This window comes from Pagrus pagrus, assembly GCF_965226575.1.
Source record: "Pagrus pagrus genome assembly, chromosome: 14".
Classification (NCBI taxonomy): Eukaryota; Metazoa; Chordata; class Actinopteri; order Spariformes; family Sparidae; genus Pagrus; species Pagrus pagrus.
In genome coordinates, this window is record NC_140198.1 from 17,196,589 (window position 1) to 17,211,931 (window position 15,343).

At 42.1% G+C, this 15,343-nt stretch overlaps 1 protein-coding gene across 1 annotated transcript; it reads left to right on the forward strand.

Moving 5' to 3' along the window:
* Positions 1–5,321: 5,321 nt before the first annotated feature.
* gucy2d (guanylate cyclase 2D, retinal) lies at positions 5,322–15,343 on the forward strand (the record flags this gene model as incomplete). Its single annotated transcript, XM_084373224.1, has 18 exons — positions 5,322–6,189; positions 6,288–6,589; positions 6,684–7,053; positions 7,156–7,240; positions 7,347–7,455; positions 7,582–7,701; positions 7,812–7,892; positions 8,078–8,254; positions 8,345–8,501; positions 8,860–9,009; positions 9,423–9,571; positions 9,666–9,829; positions 10,767–10,959; positions 11,174–11,348; positions 12,807–12,905; positions 14,446–14,540; positions 14,650–14,732; positions 15,259–15,343. 18 exons carry the CDS (start codon positions 5,322–5,324, stop codon positions 15,341–15,343), a joined length of 3,462 nt encoding a protein of 1,153 aa, XP_084229350.1.

Below are 15,343 nucleotides of genomic sequence, written 5' to 3' on the forward strand. Positions count from 1 at the left end.
ACAGATAAAAAATCTAAATGTGAAATATCAACACATTTACTTGTTCTTCCTTTCACAGCCAGCTGCACCTGAGCTCTTAAAACAAACAGAAGAGTGAACATAAAAGATGGTAAAAACTGCTTTACAGAAATGTCTTTCAACGCCTCATGTCAAAGAGACAGGCTGGTTTAAAGGGGCTCTGTGTATCCTCTGTGTTGTGCTGGAAGCAGGTCGTTAGTTTATGTTATCAGACTCCATTTCTAAACTAACATTAACTACTGTTGCTCTCTGTCACATCTTTTGGACTGTCATGACCCCAAGTCCTCCACAAGGAAATCCACATTTCAGCATGAGACAACTTAAACATATCATCCGCAGGTTTGTAAAGTCAACAGAGTGAGACGGGCAAGGTCTCATCTTTCATATCACGTTACAATCATGAAAAAAAAATGGATTGATGCGCATAAATGGCTACAAATTATTACATGCAGCCCCTTTAAACTGATGTTTGCAGTCAAATAGCTGTGAACCAGCAGAGGGAGCTGCAGCTCCCTAACAGTCAACTACACCTGGATGACATTAAGACACAGACATCTACAGTGGGACACCTGCTCACTTGAGACTTGTGTGCGAATGTAATGTGTCATTTTTAGGTGTAAAAGAAAATTGTGTTAGAGTGTATATAAATACAACAGACAACTAGAAAGTGCAACGTAACCTCTAACATAAAGTTAAACTCACTGGGCAAGACAATTCACCCAGGGGAATTTTGAGAATATGCCTCATATAAAGTAGATTTCTCTTTTATTCTTTTAAATTTGCACTCTGTAGGAAAACTATGCCCTGCGTCGGCAAACACAGACAGGAGGTTCCTAGTTACGTGCTTTGTTAAATAACACTTTCAAATGCTTTTCAGGGAAGTTCCAGGGAAGCCGGTGATCCTGGAACGATTAAGTGATGTCACACGAGGGAAGCAGCCAATTTCATTTGCTCGATCAGTTACATGGGGTCATGGAGGAGTCAAGTGTCTAAGCTCCTCCATTGTCCCTCCCACAGGGTGTGTCCCTGTATTTGATTGATTAACGTTGACAAATAGCTTCACCGAAGAAAGTAGAGAATTCCAGGAGGTTTGTACTTATAAGTCAGTAAATCGCATGAAGCGTTAAAAGTCATGTGACCAACACATGCCAGTCTCTGTTTGCTGAGGACAGAGGTCATTAAAATGTAGATCGAGTGCATTTGGACAGATGCAGCAAGTCTACAAACACATTTTGTCACATTTTTCAACAAATACTGAGCGCCCCGTCTCTTTACACGGCTATATGGCTGTGTTTCGGTAGTTTAGGCTACAGATTAATAATAACAACAAAAAGAAAATGACAGGTCAGCAGTTTTGGTCTCCTCCTGTCAGTATTGTGCAATATTACTGTAGCATGCAAGCTCTTTTCTCAACCTGGCCAGCTGTATGTCTGACCTTGCTCGAAGTGATCTCTGTCAGTGCCGTTAGCCATGTCGCTAAGAGGCTTGCAGGCAGCAGATCAGTTTAGCACAGCCTCACCTGTCTAATCTGATTACTTCAACAAGGCTGCAATCAATGTGCAAGACAGGGCAAACAAGAACACACACATCGTCACACTTAGCGGAGACCATCTTCATGTTCATTAAGCTCGGCAGAGGTCACTGAAGCTGTGACGGATGTTTCTGCTGTATCATCTTCATATTTAAATGTTTTCTCAGTGTGGAGTTGCTTGTCCCTTGATAAGCTTAAATTCCAGCTGTAGAGCTGCAGTGTACCCTACATTGTGCAGGTCAAGAGGGCAACAGCAGACTTTCAGTGGCTTACCACAAGATATTTTCGGCCCTCAGCTCCAGCTCACATAGTTCTTATGCTTTTATTAGCACTGCTCCCCGTATGCGAGATGCTCATGTTGATCTTTGCTCTGTGACTCTCATCTTGCCCAGAATTTGACGCTTGACCTCAAGAAGGGAGGCAGGCTGTGGAGATGTCAACAGGGTCATGAAGCCTCGGATAATGTGAAGAAAACTGGACATGTTAAAGATACCTTGACATATTTTATCGAATGTGACAAAAGCTTTATTTACCGTGAACATTTTCTGGTATTTTATCAGGTGTGAGGCTCAGATCAGTGAGGGAAATATTTCTGCAACCTAAAACAAACTTTGAGCATCATCAGATTTATTTGATTGATGCATTGAACTGCTTTTTTAGTAGTCAGAGCTGCGAACAACTAAGAAAAAAAAGGCTGCAAACTCATTTACAGTCCCTCCTCACCCAGAACTGCTATTTAATGAAAGAGAGTTCCTCAGATACCTGCTGTCCTATCTATTATGGAAAAAAGGACCACAAAAAGGATTTAATCTTGCGTGAAACTCATCATTCATTTCCAGAACTCAGGGTTGAAATGAAGGGCACTTTCTGTGGCAGATCAGCAACACTTCACTCATCAAAATAAATGTGCCCAAAGCAAAGAATATAATTAATTTAATAAACCTCCTCACACAAAGCAGAACAACGGCGCGACTGTCACTGATGGCTACCTTGAATTGCTGGATTGCATGTAATAACCCAGGCAGGTTCATTAAGGCACCTGTCGCCTCATATAACCCTGCTGCAGCAGTTTAAGACCCTGTAGACCTTCAATCACGCTCCTTCCTGTTCGCCTAATCTTTCAGTAAAGATGCTAAAGATGCTGACTGAAATTCAGCATGGCTCAAACACCAATAAAATGTTTCATTTATCCCATTATTTTTGCCAATTACAGCTCAAATCGGTTTGTAAAATGGTTGTGAAGATTTAAAGATTTTCTAGGCTACATCAGCACCAGAGTCTGTACTTTCACCTTCTTCAACATCTCCTCCAGCCCTCCCCCCCCACACACACTCTTCCCACACTAGTATGGATTAAAAGCTAAAGAGGGCTGAGAAGTCAAAGCTTACCAGTCCTTCCCACTCCACCCTTTCTCTTACCTGTTACCTCTCCCAAGCTCTCTGCCAATCTATTTTTTACCAATCCGAACTCTGGTTCAGACTTGCGCCTCTTCTCACGCACCGTCCCATGCTCTGTGGTTTGGGGTAGGTCCCAGTCCAAAAACAGGGACAGCAAGAACTGGAGACCAAACCACTGGAATGAGGAGATCTTTCATTTCATTCAGTTTTGTCTTTGAGGAACTTGGATGCAAGGGGAGATAATTTGGTTTTATTTTTATTTTTTTTATTTTTCATGCCATTCGGATTACCTATGATATTTTTTCCCAATGGAAGAACAAAGATAACTTCACCTGCTGTATACTTCTGTATACTTAATCCACCTGGAATTTGAATGGTGCTATTCAACAACAGGCTCCAACACTGACGTGGCTCCCATGTAGAAAAGCTACTTCAGGTCTGAATTGCGTCTTATCAAATATATATTCACTGTGATTTTTTAGTATTGTGGGTAATAGAGGTACTGTTTTGTTAATGTCAATAATTCATCCATCATTCTGTGTCATTGTAAGCTTGTTTAAATATGTTGCAGCCGACCTATCCACTCCAGTAACTGTTGGAATGTCCCTTTATGCCTTATCCCTTCATACAACTCTTATAGACCTTTATAAAATTGCTCTGTGCATATAACGTAAAAGGGGCTTTGAGGGATTAACATAATTTGACCTATTTATTATTCTCAGAACCGTAGTTAGAGCGAGGCTAGAATATTCGTCAGTGCTCCTCTTAACCTATTAGCAACTAATAAGCCACGGTGAGTATTAGCCACTTTAGAAGGCTTGTCAGTCGTCACTGTCTTGCTGCATCTCAGCTTGACGATGAGGAAAGAAATCAGGCCATGTCGTATTTCATGCAGTTAAAACGTCATATCTGAACCACAAGTGGTTTACATGTAATATTTAAGAGCTAGACCGTTAAATCATCCAGGCTTTACACGGGCCAATATCAGGTTATGCAGATGTATATACTGTACATCGGTGTGTGTATGTCGGCTCATAAGTAAAGAGAAGTTGCAAGTCGAAAATGCCACAATGATTGAGGTCATTTAGGAACATTATCACAGCAGACCACTAGAGTGGTCCCCTTATGTACTGTTTGAATTGTCTGACCAGAAGTACTACTTTAAGTATTTTAAGCTTTGGTCTAGAGTTTTGAAGTTGTCTTTATAAACCAACATTGTATTGGTGGGACAATTTTATTTCTATCAAGCTGAGCTTGCAATGATCTGAATTGGCTGCAATAAAAATCCCCTCACCACTGGCAGGTTGGTCAGGTATTTTGCTAAGCTGTCATGTCAATACTTTTGACGTGGGCAGCCATTTTTAAAAAGCATATCTCCGAACACAGACTGAAGCATCGGCTGTGTTTGGTTGTTAGTCACGAACAGGATTTAAAAGTAGGTTTTCAAGCATAAAATCATTTCAATTCCCATGGTTACATGATTATTTTTGTGGTGACAGTAAGAAATGCACAATATTCTTGTTCTAGTAGTCCAGTAGTTATCATTTATTTACATTCAATAAAAGCAGCAAATTATTTTTTCAGTTGTTTTCCAGCGTCCTTGCCTTTCAGCAATAAAGTCTCTAAATTCAGTTAATCTTTGAACATTGATAGGGCCTGACTGTCTTTTCTAATCTCACCTGAACACCAGTGTAAGCTTAATTGTACTTTGATTTAATCTTGAGATATTTCCAGCAGGTAACACAAATTTAGATGCTGTTTTCAAGAATCTTAGGGGTGACTTGACATGAAGAAGCAGAAGAAGAAGACAAATGGAAGATCTCAAGAGATTGACTTTAGAAGGGAAATGTCACCAAATAGAGACACCGAGGCCAGATTTAGTCACACGTTACCCGGTACTTGATTTTATAAACTCTGTGGCCCCAGCAGAGCTAATCAGCTTGCCACACACATGCCATTAATTCCCTTTGCAAGAGCATTGGGCACTCTGGGCAACCCTTTCCTAGGTGACAGATGGAGGTTGATAAGATTCAACATCACATTCTGTTAAATAAAACAGATCAGTAAGAAGCAAGTTGAGGTCAGGGATCGTGTCTGTGTCCTGGAGACAGTTGAAGGCCTGATACTTCACAGAAACAGAACACACTGAGTTGTCACGCTACTAATTTTCTCATTGTCTCCCCCTTTATTTCTTATTTTCTGGAGGTAGTAATGGCTTGGGGTCGTCTCGTCAGCTGTCCAATTTTGGACTAGAAGCCTGCTGAGTGCCAAGGGAGACAGTCCCATCCAAAAAGACACACTCACTGTCACACCAATCACCATAAACTCTGCACTCCTCTTCTGTGTCTAAAGCATCAGAATAGCTGTGTGAGGAGATGGCAAGTCACAGAGACCCTCGCTTTCTGCACAACCTGTCCTACCATCCACGATGGCAGCACGACTCCATAAAAGTGAAGAGAAAAAGACATATGCAGACAGTGGCTACGAACAGTTCCAGTGGATATAGTCTGTTTAAATCAATAGCAGCTTCATCATCATTGTCATCAGGAACTTTGTCATCTAAACCACAGTTGCCATCATCCCAACGCTTTCGGAGCTGCTGGGGGAACTGGTTTCTTTTGTCCTTAGTCATTGTCTTATTTCTGCCCTGTCAAGCTTGGGCGACCACTTTCAAGGTGGCCCTGGTTGGACCCTGGACGTGTGACCTCTTATACTCCAAAGCCCTCCCTGACTTGGCAGCCCGCCTTGCCACCAGCCGCATCAACAAGGACCCCTACCTCAACAAAGGCTACTGGTATGACTACACACTGATCAATGAAGACTGCAAGTCCTCCCGTGCCCTTGCTCGCTTTGCGGAGCTGGACGGTTATGGCGCTGCTTTCCTGGGCCCCGCAAACCCAGGCTACTGCTCATCAGCTGCTCTGTACACAAAAGAGTGGGACGTTGGGATTCTTTCCTGGGGTTGCCTCAAACCCAACATCAACAAAGGAGGGATGTATCCGACATTTCTGAGGCCGCTGCCACTGTCATCCCGTGTGCTTTTCTCTGTGTTGCGGTACTTTCATTGGGCCCATGTGGCCATAATCTCAGAGGAGACAGACCTGTGGGAAGCCACAGGACAGGAGCTGGCCTCATCCTTGAGGGACCTTGGCCTACCAGTCAACCCTGTGGTCACTATGGGGGACGACAGGGAGGGGCCTCGGAGAGCCCTGACAACGGTGCGGGAAGCAGACCGGGTTAGAGGTGAGTTGAAGATGTAAAGATGATTGAAAGACTGGAAAGTTTTATTCTATATGGATCAAACAAATGAATGAGCTTTATATCTTTCTTCTCTCCAACAGTGATCATAATGTGCATGCCTTCTGTCCTGATTGGTGGTCAGACCCAGTACCAACTTCTGACAACAGCCTTGGACATGCGTATGATTGACCGTGGCTACGTGTTCATCCCCTATGACGCCCTACTCTACGCACTACCCTACAAGGATGCACACTACTATTTGCTAGGCAATGACACCAAGCTGCGGAAAGCCTATGACGGGGTCCTCACCATCACTATGGATTCTGGAGAACGCAATTTCCAGGAAGCCTTTAGAGATGCTCAAGACAGCTATGAAATCCGCAGCAGCACCCCACCAGAGCAGGTGAGACTCTACTGAATATTGTGATGACTAAGTGATAATAGAAAAATATTTAAAACAAACTAATACAAACGTCACATACTATCTTTTCTGTCAGGTTTCTCCATTCTTTGGCACCATCTACAACATGATATACTACACAGCTATGGCTGCTGAACAGGCCCGTGCCAATGGAGGCCGTTGGGTAACTGGTCAGATCCTGGCTGACAGCAGGGGTGGCTTTGATTTTGAAGGCTTCAATCAGCCCTTGAAGGGTGGCAGGAACGGTGAAGGCATGCAAGCTCCCTATGTAGTGCTCGACTACAGCGGCATGGGCAGCACACTCTATTCCACTCATACTCTGCAGGCTACTCATACAGATGGCAGGACTGGGAGCTTGAAATATATTCGTTCGATCCATTTCGCAGGCAGCACGCCCTACACAGACTCAGGCTGCTGGTTCAGCCCATACTTTGCCTGTACTGGAGGTGAGTGCACCAGATATTGGTATGAGCTCTTGCTGTGTACGTTGCTGGATTTAGTTCATGCAAATCAATTCAAATCTCTGTTTTTTTCTTCTCTTCCTAAAGGCATGGATTCGGTGACTCTTTTATTTTTTGCCCTCTTGTTCATCACATTGCTTGGAATTGGGGGTTACTTCTTTGGTAATATCAGGTATGTACAGCAGAATACCAAAGAATGATATCTCATCCAGTTCAATCTTTCTGAATTTCTCTAATTTTTAGAAAATATTATGATTGTTTTCTTGTTGTTGGTCCAGGAGAGGGGGCAGAATTGGGTTCAGCTTTGGAGGTGGTGGCGATGGATCATCGAAGGTAGTCCTGACTCTGGATGACCTGGTCTTCATCAACACTCAAGTCAGCAAACGGGTCAGTTCTGCGCTGAGTCTCCTAGAATACTAAGAGTATTGTTTACCTGTTTACTGAACGTTGTTCACCTGTAAAAGATCATCTGATTGAAGCTGACCTTTCCTCTTTTGAACTGTGTGTGAGCAGAAGCTCACTGACGAAAGTATCTTGAGAAGCCAGCTGGATATGAAGACGCCTCACCATTCAGTGTCTGGCCGCAGCTACTTGGCCTCCACACCAGACAGCTCAAATGTTGCTGTGTTTGAGGTGAGGCGAGTTTGTCTTGACACATTCAAGCAAACTCCTGTTTTACCACTTTGGTGCTTGAGCCTTTGGATGCTGTTGGTCTCACAAAGACTGTGTTGTGAACATCTCAGGGTGACTGGGTTTGGTTGAAGAAATGCCCCGCTGGAGTCATATCAGGTGTTAACAACAGCACAGAGAACATCTTTGTCAAGGTAAATGAAAAAACAACAACTGACACAGTGTATTGACTGGTTTTGTTCTGTGATCACACATTGATGTACTGCCATCTGAATTTGAAGCTAAAGAGATGCTGAAGAACATATCAAGCTGAGTGATATTCCTCTTTCAATGTAGTAAACCTGACACAGCCTCCATGTTTTGATTGACTTCCCATCAGCTCAGAGACATGAGGCACGAGAACATCAATCTGTTCTTGGGGCTGTTCTTGGACTCTGGGATCTTTGGTATTGTGACCGAGCACTGCAGCAGGGGCAGCTTGGAGGATCTGCTGAACAACGAGGAAGTGCGTCTTGACTGGATGTTCAAGTCTTCCCTGTTAATGGATCTGATTCGGGTAAAGACAGACAAAATTACCTACTGTTGTTTAATATCCCATCTTTTCACGTTTTTCTTCACTTACATGTTTTCCACAAACTGTCATCAGGGAATGAAGTATCTGCACAACCGCGACATCATCCATGGTCGGCTCAAATCCCGTAACTGTGTGGTAGACGGGCGCTTTGTATTGAAGGTGACGGATTATGGGTTCAATGAAATTTTGATTGTCCAGAACATTGAAACAGAAGAGGAAACGCATGAAGGTGAGTTCATGCACACTCACAAACAAAACATTTTTGAAGTCACGCTCAGGGTGGAAAGCTCAAATGTCGTGCTGCTGTGTTTTAGGTTGCAAGAAAAGCTAACATAGGGAATCTGACAAATCAATATCACTTTACTGAAGATTGATCAGCAACTGAAAAGACAATGCATAGTTAAAATCTGTAGGGAACCATTAGCTAACATTAGCATTCAACCATTTCCTAGCCATTTGAATACATCTTATGTGCCTTCCTTCCAGACAATGTGTACGTAGAATTAATTTAGCCTTTCCTATTGTATCATGTAACACTATGTAACACCATGTGACTGTGGTCTACTGTGCATCTTTCTTCAATAAAGATCTGCTTTGGACGGCTCCTGAGCTGCTGAGGAATCCTGGTCAGAGGAGGAGGGGCACTTACTCAGGAGATGTCTACAGCTTTTCCATTGTCTCGCAGGAGGTCATCTGCCGCTCTTCACCTTTCTGCATGCTGGATATGCCTCCCAAGGGTGAGTGATGTGGCTCTAGTAACCCCAAAGATGGTGACATGAAAGGAAACAACAAAGTAGTAGAAGCTACTGGAGTCGTGTCCATATTCTAAATACTTTTGGAAGATCTGTGTCGCTGATTGATGTGTTTGCCCTGGACTTCATGCTCCCCACCTGAGAGAAAGGCAAATGACTGACCTTTGGTGATGATTACACACCCTCAATATGCAAAGTGTTCACACGGAGCTGAAAAGAAAATGACAAACTTTATAAGAGTTGCTGAAAAAAGCTGCACTATGTCTGCCTTTTATTCTCAATGACAGAAATGCAGTCACATCATAAAAAGTTGAGTTGAGTTTTTAGTTTAACATTTTTTGTTTACGTCTGTGTGTGTTTTTGTCTGTATGGTCGTGATTGTTTGTGTGTGTTGACAGAAATCATCAGCAAGGTCAAAGAGCCTCCCCCATTGTGTCGGCCTGTTATGTCAGTGGACGAGGCCCCGCTAGACGTGATACAAGTCATGAAACAGTGCTGGAGCGAAGAGCCGGAGAAGAGGCCGACCTTTGAGGAGATTTTCAAACAGGTAAAAACGCTGAAAACACACTTTGATCCAGATCTACTCCTCCTTATACAGTATGTTGAGATGACATCTCTGTTCTGTCTTTCCCATGTGACAGTTCAAGAGCATCACCAAGGGAAAGAAGACCAACATCATTGACTCTATGCTGCGCATGTTGGAGCAGTACTCATCCAACTTGGAGGATCTGATTAGAGAGAGGACAGAGGAGCTGGAGGTGGAGAGACAGAAGACAGACAAACTTTTGGCTCAGATGTTGCCCAAGTGAGTGTCCAGCAATGTCAATTGTCACATAACAGACATAATAAAATTGTGGTGTCATGCTCTGAGTCCTGGCTTTTTAGGTTGATGAGCACAAAAAGCACCTGGAGGCATCAGCACAATTACAATAGAATAAATACATGTACTCCTTTTACTTCCTCAGGGAGGTCAAAGGTCAGAGACAGCATATATGCATCATGGTGGCTGCTCCTTGACATATAGGAGTGGTACTGAGGTCCTCTGCAGAAATGTAACAATAATTCAACTGTTGAGATCAAACCGGCTGTGCTAAATGAAGCAGAGTCAAGGCCGCAGAGAAATCGTTGTGAGATTGTTATTAAATTAAGTTTCTTTATGTTTTTGTCTCAAACTTTTCCATCAGTATATAGCTGTTGTTCTGCTGCATTAAGCAACTGTGGGAATATTAAAAATAGCTGAATATACTGGAAGTGATGTCTAACCTCAAATGCTCAGTATAAAATCACCATATTAAATCAATCAGCTGTGTCCTGTTTTTAGATTTTATTCTATAAAACTGCTCACATTTAATTTTATAATGAATCAGTAATTAATTTCTGTCACCAGTCCTAAGTAAAATATAAATTTACAATAATGCATGATATGTGTCAGTATGAGCAACTGATCACTAAAACTGTTTCTCTCTCAGATCAGAATTGTCCTCATCTAAAGACCATTGTGTTTACATTACCTTTGAATTGAGTTGAATCAGATTTAATTGAATATTTATTATATTAGATCAAATGTAATGCTTTCCTGTATTACACCATTAACTGCACATTGAGAGGAGAGAGTCATTGCACTTAAGAGACTTCATTTTGTCTTTTTGCAATCAATAATTATAGCAAAAATCATAATTAGTTAAACTCATAGAGATTGAATGTCTGTTGACCGTCCTCCACTCATCATCTTCCTCCTTCAGGTCTGTGGCCCAGGCACTGAAGACAGGCAAGCCCGTCAAACCCGAGCATTTCAGCGAGGTCACTCTGTACTTCAGTGACATTGTGGGCTTCACCACCATCTCAGCTCTCAGCGAACCCATCGAGGTGGTCGACTTACTCAATGACCTCTACACACTCTTTGATGCTATCATTGGACTGCATGATGTCTACAAGGTGATTGTTATTTTTGGGTGTTTTTGGTCGAATGTGGGTATCTTTAAATATTTTAATTTAGTTATATTATTTAATTATTTAATTGATGCAATACACCCAACATTGATTAAATTCCCTTTTTTGTGGTGGCCAGTACTTTCAAAATTTGCAGTGCTGGACTACTGAGAGAAAACCCACCTTGTGTGTATTGAACCCCTATTTTTCCTGTATTAAGGTGGAAACTATCGGAGATGCCTACATGGTAGCCTCAGGAGTTCCCAATAGGAACGGCACCCGTCATGCAGCTGAGATGGCCAACATGTCTCTGGACATCCTCCACTGCATTGGGACCTTCAAGATGAGGCACATGCCTGATCTCAAAGTCAGAATCCGTATTGGTCTGCACTCTGGTGAGCAATATGTTCATCCTTTCTGTGCTGTGATAAACTATGCTCTAATCATCATGATCTACACCAGCATGCTGCGTAAAGTTCTTTTCTTTAAAGCAACATTATGCACTTTACAGCACTAGGTCACATACAGTACGACTAACTATGGATATGCAGCTGAGAGGAAGCTAGCTCAGTATTCTCAGTATGTTTCTGCAGGCAGAAAAACATAACTTTTTTCACTGATTTTGGTGAAACTGGATAATGTTTAATTGAGAAAATAACTCTGTGGCTTACGTACAAGTAACCACTAACTGTGGCTAACTGTAGCTGCCTGTAGCTAGTTAGCTTAGTTAGCTGTGCAGCTAGTGGTCCTACTAGCAGACTCTGCTTGGATTGGGGACTTAGATCACAGCAGGAGTGTCAGTGTTTACACCACTAGCACAGCAGCTTTCTAACACCAGAAGGAGGGGGGACCCAGTGGAGAAAGCAGGCGGGGAGTGGTTCGACAAGGAGAGTCACCTAATAGGACTGCTAACTGCACCATTAGCCGTTACCTTGGCAACAAGTCAAGCTATCTGTCCATCAGGAAATCCCTTAAATCCCCGGCCGGGCAGCCAGAGGACATCAGAGGGAAAACAGGAAAATATTTTCTACGTAAAATATGACCCGGTGACCAAAGGCCTTTGAGCCAGTCACTGTAGTATCCATGATTTCACCTATTTAGAGCAGTTTCTCCTTAATTTTGGCTCTGCTATTTGCCAGTGCCGTTTGTTACTGTTTTTCAGACATATTCTCGATTCTCGATTAGCAGTGGCTATATTAGTGAAAGTGGTGCGGAGAAAGCATTGCTTTGTACAAGCTTTTTGGCCGTCGACTGTAGTCGTTGCTTCGTCTTCAAGGCAACGTGAGGCGATGCAGTAGTAAGCTGGCCTTCTTCACTGCTAGTTCTTAGATGTCAGTCTGGGCCTTGAGTCTACGACAGTGGTGTAAAAGTGAATAACGCTGTTTAGGGGTGCCAAGTCTACCAATTCTTGCATGATGTTGCTTTAACAGACACTTATGTGTTATAATTAAAAAAGTCAATGCAGAGGAATAAGAATCCAGGAACCCAAGCCTTTAAGACAAGGAGGTATTTTTACCTCCATTATCCTCGTCTGGAGCTTATTCCTGGAACAGTGAAAGACTATCCACTTAGAGCGCTGTCATCCAATTGAAACACCGCATACGCTGGATTTCTAATTCTTTGACTTTCTTTATGCACACAGAAGTGGTAGTGCACTGTCATGTGTTCAGCAAATAACTGCTTACTTTGATCACAATGCTAACAGATTTAGAAAGGGGTTATATAGCAAAGTGAGTCTACAGGGTTATGCAACAAATTTGACACACAAAATGCTTTATAATGTAACTCATTGCTTGCCTAAGAGAGGTGTCCTGTTCAAAGCCCCCCAACCTTCTTTCATGCTCTGTTTGCAGGCCCAGTGGTAGCAGGAGTGGTGGGTCTTACGATGCCTCGGTACTGTCTGTTTGGAGACACTGTCAACACAGCATCTCGAATGGAGTCCACGGGGTTGCGTGAGTGTCTTGAATATCATTCTTTACATCAGAGTAGTTGCTGTTGCTGTTCCTGTTCTTTTCTCTTTTTTTTTACATTTCGACAAGGTGAGGACACGGTGTAGTTGGTGTGCATACTGCTTGAGGCTAAACGGGGCTTTGAGTGGGTAGTCCTTACTAATCCTTTAAGACTATCAGCAGAGTTAGAGGCCAGTGGAACTTTCAGTGTAAATGTCGTCAATGACCAAGTTTGCCTCAGCTACCCTCTGCATTTGGTATCGATTAAGTATTCTACGAACTCTTTACTTCTGTTTGGGAAATAAAACTCTCACATTTGATGTACATTACTGCCACAAAAGCCTAATCCATTACAGTCAGATGGCTGAGATGACTAAACTTCTTTCAACGAATAAAAAGTCCTGTTCAAACCTGTTGGATAACATAAAAACAACTGAAAATAACCATAAAACAGCTCCATACAAATCTTCCGGCGTAATCCAAGTCTCCAGAAGCCCAGAGATCCAGACATTATTTACTCCCTGGACACGCAGTCAAGCTCATGCTCCCATTTCAGATGGGATGCATGCTAATGCTAACCTGGATCTCAGAGCTTCCAGGGACTTGGATTACTCAGGGCAAGCTGTATGGAGTTATTGTAATGTTTTGATTATGTTCATTTTCAGTTGTTGTTTTGTTTACGTTTTAAAACAAGTCCCCATCTCAGCTGTTAAGGAGAACTCTGTTTTGCTGTGAATCTCCAGAAATGTTTTGTGGACTATGAAACTTCGCCCGACCATCTATTTACATGGGGCTTTTGATTATTTGCTGAACTTATCCTTTAATATAAAATGGCGTCAGTGTAGGGTTAGCACTATTGGAACTGGATCACAGAATATCAGCGGACATACTATATACTGACAAATCAATTTAAACCCTTTCAATATAAATATAGTCTGAGCAGACTGCAGAGGGCCCAAAGAAAAATGGGGTCCCAATTATAGACCAAATGCACCATTGAGATTCAATAATTGATTTAGGTCACTTTCACTTTTCACAGGAAAACAAAATTAGAATCAATCAAACAATGATTACAGCATGTTACACTGTGGGACTGTGGTTTTCTTAGCTTAATTATTCTCCCCTCAGGGCCCAAACTATTTCAAGTTTAAATAATACATTTGGTGTCTGAATTATTCTGTTATTTTCATGCTAAAATAGCCATTATTGAAGGAATGAAGAAACACAAACTGTTGGATGCCGGTGTCACTCCCAGAAGGTCACTCTGTAAAAAAATTAAACTATTTATATTTAACTAAACTTTCAAACCTTCAAACTTTTTTAATAAAACAATTATGCATTTTCTGCATGACTGTACTGATTATTAGGGTAAAGCAATGATGAGTAGTCTACTACCACCCAGTGGCTTCATACAAAATGACAGCCTGGAATCATTTTAAACCTTGGAAAGTACCACAGCCAGAACAGATTTGTCAAGTATACCTGGTGTCAAAGCATCGTCAGTGCGCACGTGCTGAGGACGTTTCTTTATTTGCCTCCACAGCTTACAGAATCCACGTCAACCAAAGCACAGTTGATGTCCTGAACAGCTTGAAGCTGGGATACAAGATTCAAGTCAGAGGCTTGACCGAGTTAAAGGTAAATAAAAAAATGAAGAAAAAAAAAGTGTTATACACACAATACACACCGGAAAAAGGCGCACATCATCGTAATACTTGCTAATGAATGCTAATGATTATTCTTTTAGGGAAAAGGCATTGAGAACACATATTGGTTGGTAGGAAGGGAGGACTTTACCAAGCCTCTGCCTATACCTCCAGACCTTCAAGGGTAAGTGACTGTTTTGTTTCTCCTCCACATGCACATAAATGTGATTTACCTGATTGAATCTTTGAACTGTATGATTTGAGATTATTATAGCAGAAGTTAAAGGTCCAATGTGTAGGATTCAGGGGGATTTGGGGCAGAAGTGGAATATAATATTCATAATTATGTTTTCATTAGCGAATAATCACCTAAAACTAAGAATCACTGTGTTTTTGTTACCTTTGAATGAGCCTTTGTATCTACAGAGGGAGAGGGTCCTCTTCCACAGAATCTGCCATGTTGCGACAGCCACGAAAGAATAAAACTTACTCTGGCTCTAGAGAGGGCCTCTCATGTTTCTGTATTTTTTGCAGTTTTAGTGACTAGGAGTGTTCGTTTGGTTGCAATCTGCAATCGTACCACTAGGTGGCACTAAATCCTACTCACTGGACCCCTAATGTTATCAAATGACCCATTTGTATGAGTATTATGTGGTGTTGTGCTCCATGTCCGAGTCACAGTGCATAAAAAGCTTCATTTCTTATTGCAGGGGAAGCAATCATGGCATTTCATTAGAGGAGGTACCTCCCGACAGAAGGCAGAAATTCCTGGATCGACAGAAGAAGATGGGCTAG